At 34.5% G+C, this 23,885-nt stretch overlaps 1 protein-coding gene across 1 annotated transcript in view; it reads right to left on the bottom strand.

Moving 5' to 3' along the window:
• Positions 1–4,081: 4,081 nt before the first annotated feature.
• The window catches only part of LOC124364908 (DNA (cytosine-5)-methyltransferase 1-like), a 49,053-nt gene continuing 29,249 nt past the window's right edge, over positions 4,082–23,885 (bottom strand). The window contains exons 18-28 of the mRNA XM_046820716.1: positions 23,565–23,814; positions 22,520–22,716; positions 18,481–18,765; positions 17,036–17,167; positions 16,000–16,202; positions 14,060–14,171; positions 12,938–13,087; positions 11,772–11,938; positions 10,025–10,265; positions 8,482–8,598; positions 4,082–5,257 (exon numbers count right to left, since the gene is read on the bottom strand). Coding sequence (XP_046676672.1) covers positions 5,132–5,257; positions 8,482–8,598; positions 10,025–10,265; positions 11,772–11,938; positions 12,938–13,087; positions 14,060–14,171; positions 16,000–16,202; positions 17,036–17,167; positions 18,481–18,765; positions 22,520–22,716; positions 23,565–23,814 — 1,980 coding nt within the window. The 3' untranslated portion in view covers positions 4,082–5,131. The remainder of the gene's footprint in view (positions 5,258–8,481; positions 8,599–10,024; positions 10,266–11,771; positions 11,939–12,937; positions 13,088–14,059; positions 14,172–15,999; positions 16,203–17,035; positions 17,168–18,480; positions 18,766–22,519; positions 22,717–23,564; positions 23,815–23,885) is intronic.

The raw sequence follows: 23,885 nt of genomic DNA, 5'->3' as shown, positions 1-23,885 counted from the left end.
CTGTGCTCCACCATGCTTCAGGATCGTGTCTAAAACATCATAGTCCACTCAAAGCCATTAACACTATATGGCAAAACAACTGTAAATTTCTTCAATCCTCAACTCCGACCAGCATCATAAGGTGGATTACATACTTATTGAGTCATAAAGCAAGCCCAAGCTCGCACAAGTGGATCATCTCTCTTCCGTACATCATTTTTGTCAACATGGTATTCTCTTACCCATCAAACAACCTAAAGACTTAGATAATATAATTTATTTGTAATTTTTTAAAGAAACAAGGTGTCATTAAAATTGAAATAGTACTTGCTTTACATTGTTTTCACTTGATTGATTTTAGTAGGTCAAAGAACTCATTTTTAACCAAATTGCCAATAACATTTCCTTCTAGATCTCCTTCAGGTATCTCAACACTCTCTACTGCTGTCTAACTGAAACAATAAATACCTACTGCGAACGAACTGAGAGGCAGACCCTTTGCTTGGTCCATGATTCCTTCATCCTAAAATCTTTTTTTGATCCCTGCCACTGAAACCATTCCTCATTAACCTTCAGTCGTCTCCTTGACTTATAAGTTCCTCTTTTATTTCTTTCTTACATGCCAAAATCTAAAAATTACTTTGTTATACACTTTAGCTGCCTGCCCTAGAGGCCTACAAACCGTGTTCAGAATTCGAAGCAGTCTACATTACAGCTATCTCTGATATTGAATCACCTGCCATCTTTCTGTGCCTTCCAATCCAGAGAGCCATCTACCACTTCTAACTCCCTTCCATTCAATGACACATTCAACTATACATCTAGTCGCCTGCCAGTCTGAGCCTCCTACCATTTAGCGTGAAATCAGATACCTACATCTAAAGCAACCTTGGCTGAAACTGAAGAGAACCATTGGTCCTAAATCAGCCTCTGCAAGCTGTAACATCATAACCAATCACCTAATACAATGGTTCATTATTACAGCTCCCCTCTCCATCTTCTGAGTCTATTAGGTTCATGAACTCTTGATGCTTCCAGATTGGTTCAGTAATCAATAATCTGACATATGTTACGATACATCTCTATAAAAACAATTTTTTTCCACAATTTATATATCAATAATCATTAATATCCCATGCCTTACCATTTTCTTTAAATTTGTCTTTTCCAAATCAGTTGCGCACTCAGATTGATGAGTTAATTTGGGATTATAGGCGTATTAGTATTGACCTGATTAAGTGTAAAAATAAACGGGAATGTTGAAACTGCTAATAAAACTATTCACAAGCTGCAGTACAAGAAAACCTGAGCAAGATGGGACCCCAAACTACTCCCGGGAATTCACAAAGAAACCCGGCTTCAAATCAATCAACAGGATTTAAAATCAGTATGCAACTGAAGGAAGTTCTTTAAAGAAATGCAACGTGTAATGAAACATGGATCCACAATATGAGCCAGAGTCAAAATGAAACAGCCTTGAACGGAAGCAAACGACCTCTCCCATTCGCAAAAAATTCAGGACAGCCATCTGCCGGAAACATATACAATTCATTGCAGAGGTCAGAAATCAGGTGCAAAAGTGGTTTCGAGATCAACCCAAAGAATGTTATGCCAAGGGCATTTACAAGTTAGCAGAAAGATGTATAAGTGTTGCTGGAAACTATGTTGAAAAGTAACCAAAGTTTAATACTGATTGAATAATTTGTTAGCAATTTGTCTCGTTATTTATTTAATGACCGCTATAAAGATCTCTTCTTGAAAATCAGATACATCTCAATTTACATTAGGACTATCACAGGTGCTTGAATAATTTAACTCATAGTTTCAGATTAAGTATTTAGCCAGAGCAATGTCCAAAAACAGGTTTCGTGTCCCAAAAACATAAGCCAAGCAGCATGAACCCATCTCTTGGGCTCAAGATCCCTGGCTAAATGCAAGGTCCTTAAATTTCATACGATTTCTCGTCCTATCTTACACAATTACTTAATTAACTCTGAACCTCTAGAGCATTGTGTGGACTTCCAATTCGCAATTATGGAGTGACCTTCAACAATTACATCCTCCCTGAGTCACATATAATTTATGCAATAAGGCCAACAGATCAATGGGGTTCTTATTCCAGGTCCATGATCCTTAAGCACCAAATCACTGCTTCTGATTTACAACTCCCTCGTGTGACAATGCCTGGAATATTGTAGTATAGTATGACCACCTTACCTCGGGAGTCATTGTGGTAGGTTTGAAGCAACTCAGCGATTTTGTAGACTTGTTGGTGTTCTCGGCTTTCATTTTCTGATTTATAAAGTGGTTGAGATTTCCTCTTGGTTTAGACTGGACTCTCTCGAGACTCATCGTGAAGTAGCTGATATTTGCGTCTTATAAAGACTATTGAGTGGCAACATCAGAAGTACCGAGCCGAGTTCCTTGTCGGATAATATCTTGTGACCTATTTTTCAGGAAACACTATGGTACAAATTACTTACACCATTTCCCTCTTCCATGGATGGTCAGACTGGGGAACGTGTCCTTGGAGATCGATTTCTTCTGTGAACCTGGTGTTCCTGGCCTTCAAGAGAAGTGTCATAATCTGCTCCTGTCTCGAGTCGACACCTAGTTTGCCGTTTCCATCACAGTTCAAAGCGTGTGTTATTACTTTCATCCCTGTCACGTTTAAAATTAGTATTATCTTCATAGGTTTCAGTTTATATTGTCATTTTTATTTTTCTTATACTCTTGTACTGGGCTTATTTTTTATGTGTTAGTCAATGATCCTGTTACCACATTACCAGTTGTTTTGTTATAGGTTAAGTGCATTTGTTATGTTTAGTTATATTCCTCGCATTTTATGTACCTGTACAACTGCATTTTACCAATTTGTAGTTGACAAACATGATAACTTAGTTGTAGATAGTACAGTTTTGTTACAAAAGTAGCACAATAATGCATGTTGGACTGATCACATGTTGTTACAATTTTTCATATTTATTCATTGTTATTTGGCTGATAGTGATTGCAGCATTGTTTGCTCTTTCTGTTTGTTTCCTTTTCTGTTACTGCCATCTTACATATTGATGTTATAATCTAGATATACAAGGTTTGTGTAACCAAACATGTCAAATAATTACATACTGTATTGTTTGGATCTACACAGCTCAAGTTTTGATGCAATTTCTGCCCATCCAGTAAATGAACTTTAACCCTTAACCTTCAGATGGATAACACAGCTTGGCTATCTCCATTCGTTTCCCAACTCCGTCATAATTTGCTTGGCCCCTGAAGATCTCCAGCAAAGCTGGCCATTCAAAAACAGCTTTTTCATGTTCTATGTTGTCTTTTGGGAAACATTATATAGAAACAGGAATGACTAGCAGTGCTGGCCACCACTCGAGCACAAAGGGTTAAAAACTGTGGCAAACAGCCTGCAGATAAAAAAGGAAATGTGATTGATACAAATTTGCGACCATTTAAACACTGGTTATTTGCTGATTTTTCTATATTTTTTATTAGGCAAGTTACTTATCAACGTATGGTTTTGTTGCACTAAATCGCTGTATGAAGTAAGATTAGGAGTTAGCTTTTCTATTTGACTACCAACTTGGTCTCAACTGGTCATCTTTTTATAAAAACATAGATAAAGTAAGCAAGGTTTTTAATAGTTTTCATTCCACATGTACTTGGCTAACTTTATGAATAGTTAATGTTAATTGTGGTTGTATACCATGTGCTACTTACCACATTTTCTTTTCCTCAAGAGAATTCACAAGTATATGATGGCTACACATATATTACCAATCCTCATTTTAAGTTTTTTTTTTAGAACAAAAATTATTTTCCAGCTGTTTTAAATTCCCTGCTATTGCAGGTTTTATCCTGTCAGGTGACCACCCTACAATATCAAACAGAAAACCAGATCTACTAACCCAAAAAGTTACATCTGTCTTTGATTTTCAGTTGACATCAATGTTTTAACTTTACAACAGCTGGCAGGCTATACATAATATACCTGGTGTTGTGAAACCTCTTCCTTCGCTTGTTGAATAAGACATTATAAACAACAGAGTCTTTTATAAGGAAAAAGGAAATTTGGACAAATATCCGTGAATCAGATTGTAAATACTATTTTAATTTAATACAAGTTTAGTTTATAATACATAACAGTTTACAATAAAAGTATACATCAGTCATGCAAAACATAATTGCAGAACAAGATTTTAATGCAACAACTCATCAGTCAACTGATGAGAAATTACAAGTTGTTGTAAAAATTGTATACTATATGCAATAAAAAAACTTACATAACAACATCTACCACTAATAATATTAACTTTAATAAATAAAAAAAAAACAATCAAAATTTCATACCTGATGAGAAATCAAATAAATAAAAATGAGCGAAAGTGTTTTCCCCCTTACTAACGGCATATTCATGCGATAGAGAAACGAATATGGACCATTAAAAATTATTTATATTACTTCTATCATAATAAGAATAAATACAGTTTGCTTTAACACAATCACTGGTCCATAACATTGTTATATAAAGATCAACTCATGATAAAATTGTTCTACAATACTGTTAACATTAACGAACTTTCTTTTTACTGTATAATAAATAGAATACCACCGTCCTTAATTAATACCTATAATACAAACTGTGTTGGAATGTTAAACTTCAAAACTTTACTTACCTGCTGTAAACATAAAAATTATTTTCTTTCTCTTACATAATGTGTTTCGCTTATAAGCAATTTAAAAATCCAAATTATGAATAATAGATAAAATTACAGATATTTCATTTATGAAAAGCTATTAAAAACGGCACTTACGAGTGACGTCAGTCAAAGTATTAAAATTAATTACAATGTTCTTATGATCATCATAAATGTATGCATCGTTATGCTTGTTGTTGATAAATACTCATACAGAACCAAACTAACATTCACTACAGTTGCTCCATTAAAAAAACAATTTGATTGTTTTGAATAAAAATGAAGAAATAACATTACATTCAGAGAACTGGTCTCATGCAAGAGACTTGGTCTTAATATGTCAGGCACGATTAATGAATAAGGCACTTGATGTGAACTGGTAACTGTTGCCTTAAAAAATGAATAGAAATTTCCAAATAGTCTCTTCCAAACTGTACAGATGTTCAAGCATTATGCTTTGAATCTTCCACTTCCATCGAAGTCTTCTCTTGCAAATCTTTAACTGCAACACTCTTCAAGATTTCCAACCCAATTGCGGTTCCCATGGGTGGAGGTACAGCATTTCCAATCTAAGAACAGACCAAAATTCTAAGTTTTACAAAAACACTGTATGTTTAATATGATCAAAAATTTTAACCCTTTGAGTGCCAGACATTTGTGAGAGAAAAGTGCACAGAAGAGAGAAGCAGAGTTGTCTGAGCAGTGCCAGCACTTGCTGGTGTGTATTGAGAAATGCAAAGTATAAATGCTGGATTTTTCATAAGATTTACTAGAATATTCGTAAATTTCATATATAAATATACAATTTTGTATTATATAATTTTAAACGTAAAAGTATGCACTGAATGTTTCTCTAACTAGTTACAATGTAAAAATCCAATGAAAGTTTTCGTAATTTTTCAATTTTGTTTTTAGTAATAACAAAATCTTTTAAAATGTTTAAATGTATATAACTATGTTTCAGTAATTGTTTAAGCATATAAAAAATACATACGTCATTAGATTGTGTATGTTATTTATAATAAACCCTGAAAATGTGATTGCAATATGTTGAAAGCTTACTTAGAAAAACATTTTTACAATCCAAGGTCAAACTATTTATTTATTGCTTTACCAAATGTTAATGTTTAAGCATATAAATAATACATACATCATTTTGATTGTGTACATTAACCATAATAAACCCTAAAAATGTTATTACAAATATGTAGAAAAAGCTCACTTAGAAAAACTTTTTTTACAATCCATGTCAAAACTGTTTATTTATTGCTTTACCAACGTTGAAGAAGAAATATTTTGTTAAGTCTAATAAGAGATCAATCTTAAATAACAACACAGAATCTTATGTAATTTAATAATAATAATATGTAATTATCTAATAGGGTTATAATTCTAAAAACGAAATGCTAACAGTTTATTTCGTCACAGGAACAAACTTTTTAAGAAAAATAAACAAAAAGAACTGAACACACAGGAAGAATGTGTACATCTTATATTGTAAGTGCAATTTATATTTTAATTAGTCACTTATGTAAAAACTGTTCACAATTTTCTAAAAACTAGTCTACATATAAAAGCTTCACTTTTTAAATATGTACATGTTTTACTTGTCACTGAACAAAACTTGCAGCAGAATGTTGGGAGAGGGAGTATACAGAGTATGTAAGAAATTAACTATCATCCTACCAAAAATATTATAAACTACCTTTTTCCAATGTTTAATTCTTTATTTGCCAAAGGTAGGAATATAACATTTGATCTGTTTCATCAACCTTGCCCATTTCTATGATTATATTCATTTACCAATTGAGGCTTAAAATTGTTTATTACTTTGCTGAATATTTTTGGTGTTTGTAACCAACATTCATTGCCTTTACATCTGATGAGATCAGTACACATTGGGATGCATCGACTGGATTTCCTTTTTTAAGTCATCAGAAGTGGTCCTTTCTTATATAAATTTTTCAAAGCTGGAAATTCACAAAGTTTAGTAACAAATGCATTAATAAAATAAAAAAAATCTGGCCATTTCTTAGAGGTTAAAAAAAGTTTCCAAGTATAAATGATGACCCCTTTCCCAGAAAATTAACAAAGATATTTAATCATACTATATCCCTGGCCAAATGATTCAGTTTCATTTCATTTAATGATTTCCTCATACCTTGACCCCTTGTAAAAAAGTTTGTAAAAATATATTTATGGTCGAAACAGTCAACACCCCAAAGTTTTATGCTCCATCAGTAGTTTTTTCTTTGGCTAAGAGTCACATTTTTTTATTCCCATTAACGGCTCATTTATTTAAAGTTTTCAAAAAGGCACATAGTAAAATTTAAATTTACGGTTTGCGTGGGGGGTCATAATCAGAGGTACCACGGCAGGCCAAAGTTCAAGTCTACAGCGACAAAAATTTCACCAAAAGCTAGAACCTGTTTCTGATAAGGATTATTTTGTGATGTGTACAACTGGCAATTGGTGGTTTCTGACAGACACTCATATTCATCAAAATGGCAATAAATCTTTTTATTTCAGCAAGGTTGACTCTTACCCAGTTTTGCAAAACGGCTCTATGGTGAAATATTTCCACGAAACTGAAAATAATTTGGAGCATATCTGATGGTTTCAACAACAAGTGTTCAGCAAAGTTATAGTAAAAAAAGTTAAAAATATTCTATAGGAAATGAATTACATGGAGGGGAGTGTTTTAGTCCAGAGTGCTCATTAAATCTAAAAGAATGTTGAACATCTGAGTCATTCTCAATCTCAATCTCCTCCCGATCACTACTTTCGGGACTATGTCGCCTTGCTCTTCTAGCGCCACTATGTCTAGGCACAACCTGTGCCCTGTTCTGGGGATCTTTACCATCATCATGAGACTTATTATGCCTAGCAAAGAGAGATTTATATTAGGCCTACTACATTACATTACAACCTCACAAGTCCCTGGTTGGTCAGTGTTGTTCCTGGCCGACAGGGCCAAAAATAGCTTTGGGTGTCGCCCATTATGTCCAAATTACTACTCTCAGAAGAATATTCATCAAAATCATTAGGCCCATCAACATTTTCAATTTGGTTCATCCGATTGACAAAAGATAGAATCCAAATAAGGTCCCTTCACTTGCAGGAGATCGACTACGCTTGCTATTACTGCCCATAATCAGGGGCGCTTGGCACTCAAAGGGTTAAAGAGATGTGTCATGACTTAGATTAAATAATAAGTTTTTAAACCCAGTAAGTAACACTTCAGAGAATTCAACCATTTCTCTTCTCTGGACCAACAGTCCACTTAAACTAGTGAATACTTGCACAAAGCTTAAGTGACATTTGAATGAACAAGTGTATTTTCAAATCACATTATTTATTATCAGGTCTGAAGATGCCAATTATATCAAAAACACAAACTTAAAAACAAATATACAAATATATTTACAGTTTCGTATATATGATTGTACGACACTGCTGCAACAGCTGGCTGAAATAGTGTCTGTATACAACCAAAGAGAAAAGAAGGCAGTGTGCATTTGTAAAGAGTGATTTTTGTGCTACTAAAATACAGCTGGCCTAAATTACTCATTTTTTTTAAGGCTTTGAATATACATTTATCTGTCTGTTTTGTATTATTTAAAAAGTTATTACTCTGGTCAAGGTAGAGTTTGAATCTGTAGTAGATTCCACTAGATGTAAAATTAAAAATTATTTACTATTGCAACAGTGCCAAATTAAATGGGAAATGAAAGTATTCAAAAGTGTAGACACAGTACAAATATTACTTTATATGGATATAGTAATAGATCACCTGTCTGTGCTTGTCGAGGATACCACCAAAGAATCTGTAGGTATCCGGGAATCCTTGAGACCGTGCACACTCTCTCACACTCACCACTCTTGTTTGTTCAGGATGCAGGACTCGACCCTATACAGTCAGACACAAAATGTTTCAGAATAAAAGTTATAATACACCCATAAACAGTATCTAGTCAAAACTTTATCTGAAGGATTTTTGTACACTAGTTCCAACTGAATCCATTGGTTTATTGGAAAAAAATAACATTAAGCATCTCATACCCGAAATACATAGTAGAGAATGAACAAAAGCAGGTGAAACTGATGTAATTTGGTATAAATTATAATTAATAACTACTTTTCATAACAAGTAAGTAATTATAAACTTCTCCAAAACTATAAATTAAAATTTATATTCAATACTCATGCTATGGTACCATTTCATGCTTGTAGAGCAATAATAATAATGTGTTGGTTGGAACTGAACAAAATTCGCTCCTTTTATTGGATTTTGAGTAAGCAATAGTCTGTGAATCAAGACATTGACACACAAAGCTACACCATAGGTCAACTTCAGCAATATTTTCATTTACCAAACTGCCATCATAATCTCATGATTCAGATCTTGGTAAAAGGGGGCCCACATCTAATTGTCACCATTTTCAGAAAAATTACAATTCTAATGCCTATCTCGGAACTACGCATCCAAAAGAATTTAATTTCATACAACGTTCTTATCATTATTAACTCGTACAAATAGTTTGTAATATTTTGACTGATGCACACTCAAAATATAAAATACAAAACTTGCGACTTTAAAGATACTCTTGGAAAACTAGAAAGCAACAATCTCTTTCTAATGTCTCAGTATAACTTCACCATAGTTTTTGTAATAGTTCTTTAGTTGACCGTCAATAGTGAAGGAGCAATAAAACAGCACTCCTGTGGAGTATAGTAGTTGAAATAAAGAGAACTAGAGGCAAATGTGTATCATCTTACAGTGTCGTGTGTCGAAACCAACTGTTTGGAAATGTGATAACACGGAAATACAAGCATAGCAGTTGAACACAAAAGCAAGATCATTGTGTTATTACAGGCATGGCAGTAAAGGAGTTAAAAATAAATTATACAATATTGTAAAATACATCATAGGTTTTGTGTTTTGTTATTTTCACAGTAATACAATAAACATCTGGTAGAATGAGTTTAGATGTTCTGTTACATCCGTTTGGTTTGCAAATAACAGTTCTGTTGTTCATGTGTTTTGTTCACAACTGTGAGTAAAATATGGTTTCCTATTAATTAGTTCAGATGTATGTATCTAAGAAATATATAAACAATGGATAAAAATATGTTTTAGAATAGCAATTAGTGAAATAAAGAACTGCCGCAAGCAAACTTTGTACACTGTCTGTTGTTGCTGCACCAATGACTCTGTCCACTGGTTGTCAAGCGCTGAGGTTTCCGCTGTCCGCAATGGGTTTAAAAAAATCAATTTTGTACTATTTAATTACAAAATGAAGAACATGCTTAAATCCAACAAAGCAGATTCTGACCTGTTTCCCCATGGGCTCAGGATTAGTGACGGTGGTGCTGAAGAAGCCGTCCCACTCGACGCGACCGTACAAGCCAGACCAGTGGTTGTGTCTGTTGCCAGTGTGGGGCAGACACCAGGGTATCAGAGTGTTGTACTGACGGTCCATCGGGTCACAAGGCTTGCCTGTAGCACAGCTACACACACCGCGCAGTGCTCCCGTCGACGACTTGCCATTCTTCTTGTCGTGGTGTGTGTATTGTCTGAGAACAGCAATCAACAACATTTAAAAACTGCCTGTCAAATAAATCAGCAGATACTGGCTGCAAGCTTTGAAACCAACCAACTACCTGCATTCATGAAGGACTTCACTGGAGACAAACTCAGAAGAGAGTTAAGCACATGGTTAATAAGAAAACCATACTACAGCCTAAGTGAATTCCTCAAAGATAGATAATTTTAAACTGGACAAAACTGAAAATTTATAAATTGTCAATATTTTAGTTCTTGATGAATTTACAATATAAACATTTTGACTTTGAAAATACTCTGTTTAACATTATTTTACAGTAACTGTGTAATAGTTCAGAAGTCCAGATCAGATTTTAAGCATGGATTGAAGTTAGTGAATATTAGAATCAGGTTTTCCTCATTAAATTTTTTTTATGTCTTCAGAATTCCATTTGCTACCAAAAGTTCATGTTATGAATATGTATTGTTGAGTTTGCACATGCAAACTACCATAAACTAGAAAAATCCTTGATGTTTGACATTTTTCTTTTTTCTTAATCTATTAGACATTAAATGGAAAAATTTACAGAATGGGATGGATAACGTAATTTTACCAATAGCTTTATGCAAGTGACTGTTTACAACTGAACTGTTTTGCTGTTGTAACAAGTTGGAATTTTTGAATCAAGTGAATTTTCCTTAACACTTAATAGCTGTTTATTTTTTTGCTACTGTATACAGTATACATACAGTAACCTCACTCTTAACCGTCCAGTGCTTTAACTAGTCTGTTTTCAAGACATAAGACATCCTTTAACCAACCACTTCTTAATAACATCATTTTGACTGATCATGATCAACCGGAAATGAACGAACTCTACGTCTCAAACAGACCTGATGCAATATGAATGCTTTTGCTCTATTCCTGAACAATCTTGTTTTAGTTCATATAATTTTCGTGGTGTGTTGACATTATAGGACAAAGGTTTTTTCTGCCAAATCGCTATCTTGTCAGGCCTCCAGTCCTGAGGTAGCCAGATAAGACGGAGACTACTGTAACAGCTGCAAGTTCTGTTTAATATCAATGACCTTGATAACCTTTGTGATGGATGACCCCTCAATTTTTTTTTGAATTATTTTAAATAAATAAAACGTGGATTGCTGAATACGTTTTCACTAACCGTACAGAGTGTTGAACTAATTAAAAACTATCAAAGTGTAAACAACTATATGAAACTCAATCTAATAAGCTATTACTTAATTTATTATTACCAATTCAGATTTTGGTGGTACTCAGTTAATTTGGATAAACCTCCAAAATTTACAGTAAGTGTAATCCATTATACTGTAATTTAACTGAATCTACAACCTGTTTCAAAATGTATAGTACTAAAATTACTCTAACTACTATTACAGATGACAGGATTTGCTCATCTGCATGGATGTGAGAAATTAAGAACACAAAATAGCAATTTCTTATTCACTTTGGTATAGATTTACCACCAAATCAAGTCTTTGACAATCTCAGGTAAACTTACAATTTTTTGCTGTAAGAGCCATCACTGAGTCGCACAGCCAGGTTGGGCAAGTCTCGCCAATCTGAGCCAGATCTGGTGGGAATGTTGGCAATACGGGCCTCTACCAAGGGTGCCATCTCCTTGCAGATATGGTCTCGCAGCACCGGCTGATACTGGTTTCCTCTGATCTGTTCAGAGATACGCATTAATCATAATCTTTACTGTGTTTGTCCTGAAATTATTATTTTTTTTAACTATGTAGTCATAGCTTTACCTGGCAAAAGAGAGTTCATTCATATATTGTCTGATTAACAGAAAATGCAGAATGTTGTAAATAATTAAACTATTGAATTAAAATTACAACGAAATAAGTTACTGGTAAAAAGGAAATTGAGATAAAATTTATTTTAGATTTACATTAACCGTTTACTTTATATTATTCCTAAGCAGATAATTTTATTTTTGTTTAGATGACACCAATGTCATCAAGAAAACTTACTAGAATTCTCTAAACATGGATAAAATCTTACTAATCAACAGTTTAAAATTAAATATTTTGTTGATAAACCATTTTACAAACAAATGAAACACAATTGCTGAGAATACAGCAAAGGCTACAATGAAAGCCAATATATTGTTGAATCCAGTTTTATATAACATTTTTATGTTGCCATTTTTTGTGTCTCATCTAAATATTTTTGTAAACAAATGGGCTTTCTCTCATAAGTTTGTTCCTAAATAATTTAAGTTTTAACTTATGTTACTATGTAAAATCCATAATATAAATATCATAAGTGCACTAGGTAATTGTCTGAAGTCTAGAAAATTGGTAGTGTAGATACAATAATGAAACTTCATAAATAAATCACTAAAACCTGTTAAAATATGAACATAAAATTTCACCTTGCTACTAATACATTACAGTTTAACAAATAAAATGCATACTATAACTGTCTCATGATAATGAATTGGACAGTGACAAAAAGTAACAAATATAAAGTGATAATTTTCTAACAAAATTACTTCTTTCATTTGTTTACTATGGACTTTAAATGTTGTTGTGGCTAAACAATCTGACTTAAATGATTTGTGCAAAGTGCCATATCGAACAAATCTAGTTTGTTTTCATGATAACACCAAAAGTGAAATAAGACTTTTTTTTAATACAAGGTAGCAAAGATTCTGACCAGCCTCTGAAAGTGTGATTCAGGCTCTCCTCCGTACGGCATCTCTTCCGTGTGTGCTCCATTCCTGATCTCTGGCAGGTCCGACATGGCATCTCTCACAGTAATGGTGCGCAGAGGGGCAGAGTCCACCCACTGGCACTTGGACGAAAACTGGACACAGAAGTAGACAACAAATATGAATGAGAAACGTTAAGACAACTAAAGATTCCACCCATGCTCTGAGAGCAAAACTCAGATTTTTCTCTGTACAAAACCTTTGAGCATTTGAAGAAAACCTATTTATAAGTGGATTTTATAATACATTATATCTAAATAAAGGTAACAAACTTTTCTTTTTTTCACACATTTCTAACCATAAACTAATAAAACTGTGCTACCTTAATACTGCCCTCCAGCACAAGGTCATCATTAAAACCTTGTAGCATTTAAATTGGGATTGATTCTTATTAATGCTCACAAGACTATAGTTCCCATAAACATTGACTTTATGTATAGGGAACCAAGCAGCACTACCTCAAGATCAATGAAGTTGAAGATTGAGATGGACTTGTGTCTACAGAACCTTGTTTCATCTTCAGTCAAGACCAATTTCCACTTTTTTTTCTTCTTCTTACGGCAAGAAGCTTATAAATTGCACTTAGTCCTGTAAGAACCTTTGCACTGCTTCCGGAGTGACAGGATATTCAGTATGGGTAAGGTTCTAGGGAGTACGGACCGCCTCCTATCAAGATCCATGAGGAAGAATTAGGGCACTACATTTCAAAGTCGTCTCCCCGGAAGAAGGGGAGGCCAGCTCTGAACCAGTCTCTCCAGCCAAAGTAGGCAGGGGGTGGCACACTCTTGGTGAGGCTAGCAAGAACCTCTGAGGTTAGGGAACAAACCCCAACAGTCATCTCCCTCAACAGACTAGACCTAACGAATTGCCCATGAACCCCAGAATCTCAACATTTGCGGTTAGTGATGTGTCGCTCCTGGACATCCATAAGGTTGCCCAGATTTAAGTGACACATCGGTTTTTGCTTTGCCCAGTAGTGGGTTCAACTGGAAGGTATAAACCAGCCAGAAGTGATCCCTGCTGGGTGAATTTTCACCTTACAACTAACAGTAACAATAGCTGGGTACCTTTTTGTCATCAACCATGATGGTGAGCTGAGTCGCCCTCGGGTTGAACGTGTGGGTTGGCTCTGGGTAGTTAGGTAATACCTCCCCAGGTGCTGCCGCTATTATTATTGCCCTGCAAAAAAGAAAACTTACATAAAGAAACTGTTTATCTCAATTCATCAATCTTACAAGTAAAGTATTCATGTTGTAATCATTAAAGAATATTTTGGAACAATTAGAACAAGAATGATATCAATACTACAGAATGTTTAATTCCAAATGTTAACATTATTAACTAGATATAGTTCAATTCAATTCTGATTTTACCAGTGTTTATTGCAGAAATAGGAAAATCTCTTTTAAACATCTTTATTTTAAGATTCGTCTGTTATATACATACACCAGATATTCTTTGTTATATAAGAATTTTTTCAAGGTTTGAGCTTGCTTGTACTTTTTGCTGTACTTCATTGTGATCAGACTTCATTACAATTATCATTAATTTTTATATGCTGCATAGTCATCAGCTCTGAACTAGATACTGTAATATAACTAAAAACTATTTGTCATACTCAAGAAATCAAGAAATTTGTGTTGTCTTTAAGCACTTAAAACAATGCAATGGGCAAACGTAACTTTTTCTTATAACTAAATTGCCTATCAGAAAAATTAAATATAAATAAACAAGTTTTGAGAAATTAGAGGCATTAATATCAAAATCTTGTAAAAGAAAACCAAACAAACAAGAACCATCTTAAATTGAGGAATTTTGGAGTCAATAATATGTCCATTCTACATTTCAACCTTTAATTAAACCACCAATGATGGACTCTCGAGATCTCCAAAGCGTTAATGTTCTCCAATAGCTTATTAAATTTTAACCTTTCCAGCGTTATTGACACGGATCCGCGGAGGGCCACTACAAGCTCAAAACGTTATTGCCGTGGATCCGCGTTTTTGCATTCTTTATTTTCTTATTGCTATGTTAGTTGAATATTTTGCTGCTAGATGGTTCTAGTAGTCATGCGACATACAGACGGGTTGCCCTGCCTCGAATTCTGTTACAATGGGAGTGGCAGTTGCTTCTAATTGCCCAAACACTGTCTAGCGGGCGTGGCCCCGCGCCTTTCACAAAGTCATTGACGGGAGCTCCCGTCAAGGCATCTAGCCAGTTAGTTAGTGAGAAGCGTCCGGTACACGCACATGTATTTCGGTTATCGCTAATTTTCTGTTGTGTCCTATTCTTTTTAAAGTAAATTATTCATATTACATACAGCAGTTTCCAGTATTTATTTAGTGTTTTTTACCATTATTCGTGTGAATGGCGAATCCAGACGATTCGGAATTTGAAGATTTGGTAATTCTGAGCAATTACTTGGTTAACCCCAAACTTTTTAATATTTTACTACGGTCATAAGGATGTTATCAGAAAGCAAGAAACATAATTCAAGCCCCGCAAAGCCGTCCTACAGATTGCCGAGCGAAAAAAAGGTTCAAAGTCCACGCGATAACAGTGGCTTGCGGGAGACGCACGGAATGTCAGTTGTGACAGCCCGCCACCAAATAAACACTCTTTGTCTACTTTTGTATTTTTCTAATTTTATTGGTTTGTAATATAGTATATGTTTATCCATAAAACTGTGTTTCATTCCCATACTTACTGAATAAATGGTAAAAATATTAGTGACAACTACACTGCTATTCTATGATATTCTCAAAAGTTAAAAATTAGCCTAGGAAATCCAAAAAGGGCTAAACAAATTTTATTTACCGTTAAATAACTCTATTTTGACATACAGAAACGAAAATAAATTTAACTTTACACATTGGAAATTTAAGAAAATTGTAACTTTATCCAAGATCAGGTCTAATTTTTCATGACGCTTAAAGGGTTAATCTTCCTCCCACTCAAAATGCTAAAAACTACTAAATATTAAAAATAATCAACTGATGTCACTAACCTCCGCCTGGTTTGGGGCACTCCATAGTTGCCTGCCTGCAGCACGCCGAAGGTACACTGGTAACCCATCCTCACCAGACAGCGCATGGTCAGTTTCAGCACCATGCTACGCTTAAACGACACAAAGTTGCGCACATTCTCCAATATGAAGAACCTCGGTCTGTAGTAGTCACAGTATGACAGATAGGATACTATCAGCGAGTTCTGAAAACAGAGGGATCAAGTTAAACTGTACATTTCTTCAACTTGCTTTTAAACACACTAAAGTTACATTGTCCATTATTTTTAACTAATAAAAGGTTAAATGGTCATACAGATAATTATTGCAGCAAAGAAAAACAATTCGGTCCTAACAAACAACATATTAATGAATGTAAAAATCCTTTTACAGGGAAAAACTTTTTTCTTTATAAAAATCATTAGATATTTACTACTTATTAGGAATTTATATGGTGGAAGAGTACCCACAGGCTTAAACCTATCTGTAGAGATCTCTATGACATTACTTCATAGAGCAATCAGTGCCTTAATTTCATCATGAACATGTGTAAAATTAATAATCAGTTTAAGATCAATACTCCAGGTTCATGCCAGAACATTGGGGGGGGGGGGGGGGGGGGGGCAGTGGTAGATAAGGGAGGAAGGATACCAAGAGTGCTGACTGTGTGATCTTAATGTTTCTAACATCACTGCCTCTCCTGCCACACCCAACATGCAGCTCATATCCGTAGCACTTTGCAAGATTAAAATTAACTAATACAGTTCTGAATATTTGTATTTCAGTCTTCACCAGAATCAAATCCAGATTATTGAGGATCTGGATTTTCAACACCCACATTATTGACACTCTACTGTACATTTTTTTCAATTTATTCTGATATTAAAAAATTTTGTTTAATCAGCTTTACAGGTCCGGAAAAAAGTTTTATTTCCACTAACTGTGGCTCATAAAGGTTTAAATAACTACAGATTCTTAAAACAACTGTTAATAACTTAATACAGATAGATAAGAACTAATATGTTCCTATGTGGCCCACCTTGAACAGAGAGTATTGGCGAGAGTTGAAACGGTTCATCCCACTGAAGCCTTGACAGGGAGGTCCTCCACAAAGTAATTCCACCTCACCCTTCTGGGGCAAAACTTGTCCTTTGTTGTTGTATTTTTCACCCTGAAATGATACAAATTGATCCTTTTATCACTCAATGTTATATTGCATATAGCTTCTGACATAAATTTGAGAAGATCGAAACTTATTAGATATGTTTACTCTCAATTATAATTTAAACAATCATTGTCAAAGTTTACTTAGTATTTTTAAGCAAATAACAGAGAAAATAGAGCTAAATTATCTGACTGTTTCTGTTTCTTGTCCGCACACTATGTAAGCAGCTCCTTAACTCTATGTCCAGCTCACCATGCACTGTGGTCCTTCTATAAGTGTAATATTGTTTAACCCTGTAATGTCAGATTCCTCGACCTAAAAAACAACACCCCAGATACAGATTTTCATTCAAATCCACCGATAAATGAGGAGGGAACAAAGGATAACTCCTTTTCCCTTGTTTGATGTCACCATCTTGGAAATGAGTGGGTAATTTGTTAAAGTGATATCATGTATACATCTCTAGACAAAAAAAACACCCAAAAAACCAAGTCTATATAAATCCATTTTAAAATAACTGAAAAAACCCCATTTCCGCCATTTAGCAACTGCCATCTTGGAACAGTGATAGATGGAGGCTTATGGTTTGTGCCAAAATGTCTTTTTTATACTCTTTCCAACAATGTGTAAAATATGGGGGTTGCATGTGAAAACTTTTGTATACGCCAAAAGCATGTTTCATTAACCTACAAAGATCATCAAAGTTTTAATTCAATAGGTCAACCATCTAGAAATACACCGGTGGCCACTGATATTTGGATAGCCCTGTATAAATGAAGCTTCATGCAAAATTTCAAGTCTATTACAGTTCAGTTTGTTTTTGAGGTATCTTGCGGACAGACAAACAGAAATGACTTACTTCCACTAGAGTAGTTTTTACATACTTATCATTAAGTTCTTTCAGAAGTTTATTAGTTTTTTAAAAATCATACCTAGGAGGCTAGTCAACCAAGACCACTTTGGCGTCATTAGTTTTATTATGAGTTTCGTTAATGCATTCAATGTAGCATAAACCTTATATACAAAGACATGGTTGGTTCCAAACACTAGGCTATCTCAAACTTAACGTCCTGGGTTAACTTTTCTTCTATATTATGATAAGCTAATACAATACTTGTCTACAAACCTTTTCCATGACTGTCTGTATATGCACACATAACATCTAAAATATTTGTAATAGGCTTATTCCAAGTTTCAGTGAAAAAGAATCCAAATCAGAAAAGAATTTGTCACGTCACCTTTTCCTTAGTTTTCACAGAGATTTCTTACAACTAGAGGTTTTTCAAATCTAAGTCATATTTGGTTATTTGAGTACTCACATTCATAGCCAGCTTGAGTAGCAGATTGCAGTCATCAGTGAAGACTGTACACTTAGGATTGTTGAGGCGGAATGCGTGTGCTGCAGCCTCTTCTTTCTCCACAGCCCATTTAGTGTCCGCCACCTTGGATAGATGGAAACCCTCGGACAGCCCTCCACAACCGGCAAACACATCCAAGCATTTCAGAGGCTCTATTTTTGGGTAGCTTTCGATTGTCACTTCTTTCTTATCTTCAGTCTTTATACTACTTTTGCCCTTGCCCTTGCCTTTACCTTTGCCCTTGCCCTGCAAATACAAACAACACTGATTTACCACATTTTACAACAAATTTAGATATCAACAATTTTTGCAGGTGATCAAGAAACTAAAATTAGTTTTTTAAGTTTTATACATTGATTCCCATATTCTCTTTTTCTATTTATTTCTTATTGTAACCTAGCTTATTACAGCACTAGTAGTTACCCGCAGCTTCGGATACAATTTCATAGGCTTTGCACGTGCATGACCACTTCACCGGTTCAAGTGAATTATATTTTCAATGCCAATGTTAAGTTTACCTTGTTGCCACTATAAAGAAAATCTGTCAAAAGGTGTATTTATAGCTATTTTAATTACTCCGGTCTTAGTACTTTTTCTCCATTGTTGATTTTGCCTTGTCACCCGATCAAGAAAATATATATACATACACAAGTTTACTAAAGATGTACAATTAAAAGTATAGTTTTACATATTGTTTTAATCTGTGCTCAACAGTGGTTGCACACAGAATGAAATTATTTAATTAATAAGAAGTGTAGTTACTCTAAACTATCAAGCTTACTCTATGCTTTCACACTATATAAATGAAAACAAATAGAAAATAGTGGTTTAATTAATTAAACATATGGTTGTGCTGTCATACAACAAACAATGTTTACACAGAACAATTGATTACATTTGACAGGCTCATTCTATTAATATTTCACAACTTTAGAGACCAAAATTGGACTTTTCGTTACTTTAGAGAACAATACAGTGTAGCCTGCGGGATTTTCTAAATAAGAATAGGCCTATATTCTGTCCTATATTCATTTCAGGGACCTTAAGAGTGTCCATGTAAAATTTCAATACAATTGGTTGAGTAGTTTGCATGTGAAAGCAAAACAAACAAAATCACTTCCGCATTTATAATATTGTTAGGTTTATACTATTACAGCTTATAATGGATTTCCTACTTTTTGACATCAATGTTTAGAAAACCAAAGTAATCAAGAAACATTTACATTTAAAATTAATTATGTTCACTTAACCCTGCGATGGTGAGGTTGGGTCTGGTAGACCCAAGGTAATATTCATTTCGGTTTTATTTTATGTTGGCATCACTTCAGGTGGCTGGCAATTTTGAACAGCCTCAAGGTTCATCCTCCCCTACCCACTCCTCTTGGCGGTCGGTAACTGCTGTCAGTTCCATGTTCACTTCCAATAAATATACAACAGCGGACTGGGCCTGTCAGACCCAACCTTACTACTCGTGTTACTGTGTTTCGGGTCACACCGACCAAGGTTACCTTTGGTGTTACAGTGTTTTAGAGTATCAGAATAAACTATTTTCTTCTTTTTGGTGAACTTGTGTAGTTTAATTATGGCTGCGAACATTGTCCATAATAATGAACTTATTCGTCGAATGTTAGAAGAGGACATAGACAATCCTTTGTTAGAAGAGGATGAAGAAGTCGATTCTGATCACGAAAATGTAAGTGTACACAGCACTGATACAGAAGGAGAAGGCCACGATGAAGAAGAACCATCTGTTGATCAACCACGGGTACGTCTTCAAACTCCAACAGAATTTTATTTGGGTAAAGACAAACTAAGAACTAGGTGGGAAATAATGAAATCCTCCAGGGCCAAGCTCCTATGCGTAATGTTATTAGAGCTAGAATTCCAGCACTTTCACAAACTGCCAATCAACCTTCTACCGAATATGAGATTTGGTCTTTGTTTATGGATGAGAACATAATCAGAAATATCGTTACATTTACAAATCAGTATATTTGGAATATATCTCAAAAATTATGCGATCAAAGCCAAATTATTGTAACGAATGAAATTGAAATAAACAGTTTTATTGGCCTGTTAGTTCTTGCCGGAGTGTTACATGCTGGAAGGCTAAATGTTGAAGAGCTATGGGAAAAAAGATGGGACTGGGATTGAAATTTTCCCGGCCACAATGAGTCTTCAAAGATTTTGTTTTTTGTGTAGATGCTTACGATTTGACAATGCTGAAACTAGAGACTGCTGATATCAGAGAACTTTTTGATGGGTTTTGTAAACAATTGTAAAAAATAACTTTTCTGTTGGAAATGTTTGTTACCGTCGATAAGACATTAGTATCTTTCAGGGGTCGCTGCCCATTCCGTATGTATATGCCCAAGAAGCCAGCTAAATACGGCCTCAAAATTTTTAGTATGGTAGATTCTAATTTGTTCTACACCTCTAACATGGAAGTGTATCTTGCGACTCAGCCACGTGGTCCATACGAGGTTAGTAATGCTGCTAGAGATGTTGTGCTACGCATGTGTGAAACTATTTTTCAATTCTGGACGCAATGTTACCCTTGATAATTGGTTCGTTACCTACGCCCTAGTTGAAGCACTGACTCAAAAAAGACTTACGGTTGTGGGAACTGTAAGAAAAAACAAAACCGTTTCTTCCTGAGGATTTGGTCAACACCAGTAGAAGGGCTGTCCATAGTAGTTTTTTGTCTTTCATAAAGACAAAACTATTGTGTCTTATATACCCAAAAGAAATAAGTGTGTAGTGTTGATATCAACCATGCATATGGACTCAAAGATTGATGAGAGTACTGGAGATTTATGAAAACCAGAGAGATTATATCTTTTTATAATAACAACAAAAAGGAGGAGTCGACAGTGTTGACCAAATGTGCACAGAGTATAATGTAAATGCGCAACAGTAGGCGTTGGCCTCTTACCGTATTTTTCCATTTGATCAATGTAGCTGGTATAAATAGTCACGTGCTCCATACTATAAAACATCAAAACAAATTGTCTCGTAGAAAAATTTATTGAACAAACTTAGCCTTGTAAATCTTATGAAGTCTATGATTTGAACAGCGTGCAGCAAATGTAAGACTTCCTACACAGATAAGACAACTTTGCAAACGTTTTGCTGGTGTTCAGGACCCACCAAGGACTGTCCTGAAGCAGATAGGAGAGGAGATGTCACGCGTGCAAGGACAGCAAAACCCGCTACTTTTGCCAGAAGTGCAACATTGGATATGTCTCAATACACTACGATGTTTTGCAAATATTGCACTGAAGATCAAAACTAGACACTTACGTTAGACACATAGTTTTTCTAAAAACTAAATACTGGTTTCTTATGTTTCTATATCCATTGTTTACAACTAATGTTTGTCTATTCATAATTGGTAATTTTTTATATTAAGCATATAAAATACATATATATAATAAATATTATATATTATATATATATATATATATATAATATGCTTGTGTTCTTGTATAAATATATGATTTACTAGTAGTTAGTAATGTATATTACAAGATTTTCCATAATTATTGTGTTCGGTTTTTTATTTACACCCAAAACAATTAATTTTACAAAATGGGTCTATCAGACCCAACCTTACCACTCCCGTTCGTTGGTGTCACCTCACCAGCGTAGCGTTAATAATGAATAGCACACTGCAGATTAATTGTAGTTTACAAACTGTGACAAAAGAAAGTGATAAAAAATCTGGACCTTCTGAATTAAACTTTAACATTGTCATTACACAGATTATAAGGAACCCATAAGTTATTAACACACTATTGATTAATGTGATGTGTGTTATAATAAGCATATTTAACTAATAAAACTGTAAGATAAGTATTCCAAAAATCTGAGGTCGAGATTTTACTAACACAAATACCTAGTATGTCAAAAAATTTGTTTCTTAGAATTGATAAGGCTAACGAAATAATTATAGTACATTACTCAATAAAAATTGAAAGGTATTAAAGGTTTAAAGTACCTTGCCCACAGAACCGATCAGGGTGGCATGCGAAGGGGGCTCCACAAATGCCTGGTTTGTACTGTCATAGGCCTGGTTGAAGTAGAACCTGTAAGGTCCTTCTGCCGTCCACTCTTGCACAGTTCTTGATTCTTCCACATTCTCCCCGAACATGACATAACATCGTCCAGCCACATCCCCAAAATTAACTATTAGTTCTGCAACAGTAAAAAGGATTTTAATTAGTTCGTGCTTCATAAATATTGTTCAGAATAAAACTTCAACATACATATACAAAAGTAACTTTTTTACTCAAATACAAATGAAAATGATATTAGTTTATTTGCCAATAGACAGATACATGTATTATTTACCACCATACACTTACTCATTAAAGCTTGAATGACACCATGACAAAAACTATGATTTTAATGTACAAACTGTTATCATTTAGTTCATCCTAACTGATTTACTTATACATTTTGTTTCTTCTATATGCAAATGCTGACAATCATGATAGTAAAATCAAACAAATGAAAGTATTTTGTGGTATATTTACAAACATTTTACAACCGTATTCCATTCGAATTTACTTTATTTAAAGCAATTTCTTAAAATAAAACATTAACATTTGTTTAACATTCACTAAACGATGGCAAATGTCCGGAAAAAAAATCCTGTTTCCTTCACAATCCTTCCATCGTCAAAAATAACCTTCAAACAAAGGACATTAATTTATAATTATAATGTTTGAAAATGTAGTCTATGGAGGGACATATAAATAAACAAATGCAATTTTTGGAGATATCTAATGCTTTTATTTAAAAATACCTCTACCAATAATTCATGTTAAAACTGATGACGTAAGTACAACACATTGAAAACGTTATATACTTTAATAAAACAACAAAACTCAATAAGATAATAAAATAGTTATTTTAATAGCAACTACTGCATAACATGCTTAATAGTTGCTGTAAACGTCCCTAGCAGACTCACACAAAACTGATTATTATCTACAATAGTCAGTGTTTGGGCCTTCAGTGAACTGTGTTGAGTTCAGTACCTTCATCAGTCCAGTAGATCTGGTTGAGATCAAGTTGGTGGCTGAGGCTAGCATCACGGTGCGTGTTCTCTGGCCGGTACATTTTCTTGACCCGCAGACAGATGTCACTCGCAGCTACGAGTTTGTCGCGGGATCGCGTCACGATTGCAACGATGTAGCCGATGCAGAATGGCTCAGGTGTCAGTATATTAGAGCCTTTGACATGATCTGAAGATTTCCGGTAGTATTCGGGATAAAGCTCTTCGTCCACCTGTACAAACAAAGTATTAGCAATGTCACTGATTGTGCTGAAAAATTGTCCAAATTCAATAAAACGAAAGT

Source organism: Homalodisca vitripennis, chromosome 6, assembly GCF_021130785.1.
Source record: "Homalodisca vitripennis isolate AUS2020 chromosome 6, UT_GWSS_2.1, whole genome shotgun sequence".
Classification (NCBI taxonomy): Eukaryota; Metazoa; Arthropoda; class Insecta; order Hemiptera; family Cicadellidae; genus Homalodisca; species Homalodisca vitripennis.
The sequence above is the reverse complement of the archived record's forward strand: the minus strand, read 5'-3'. Positions and strand labels throughout refer to the sequence as shown.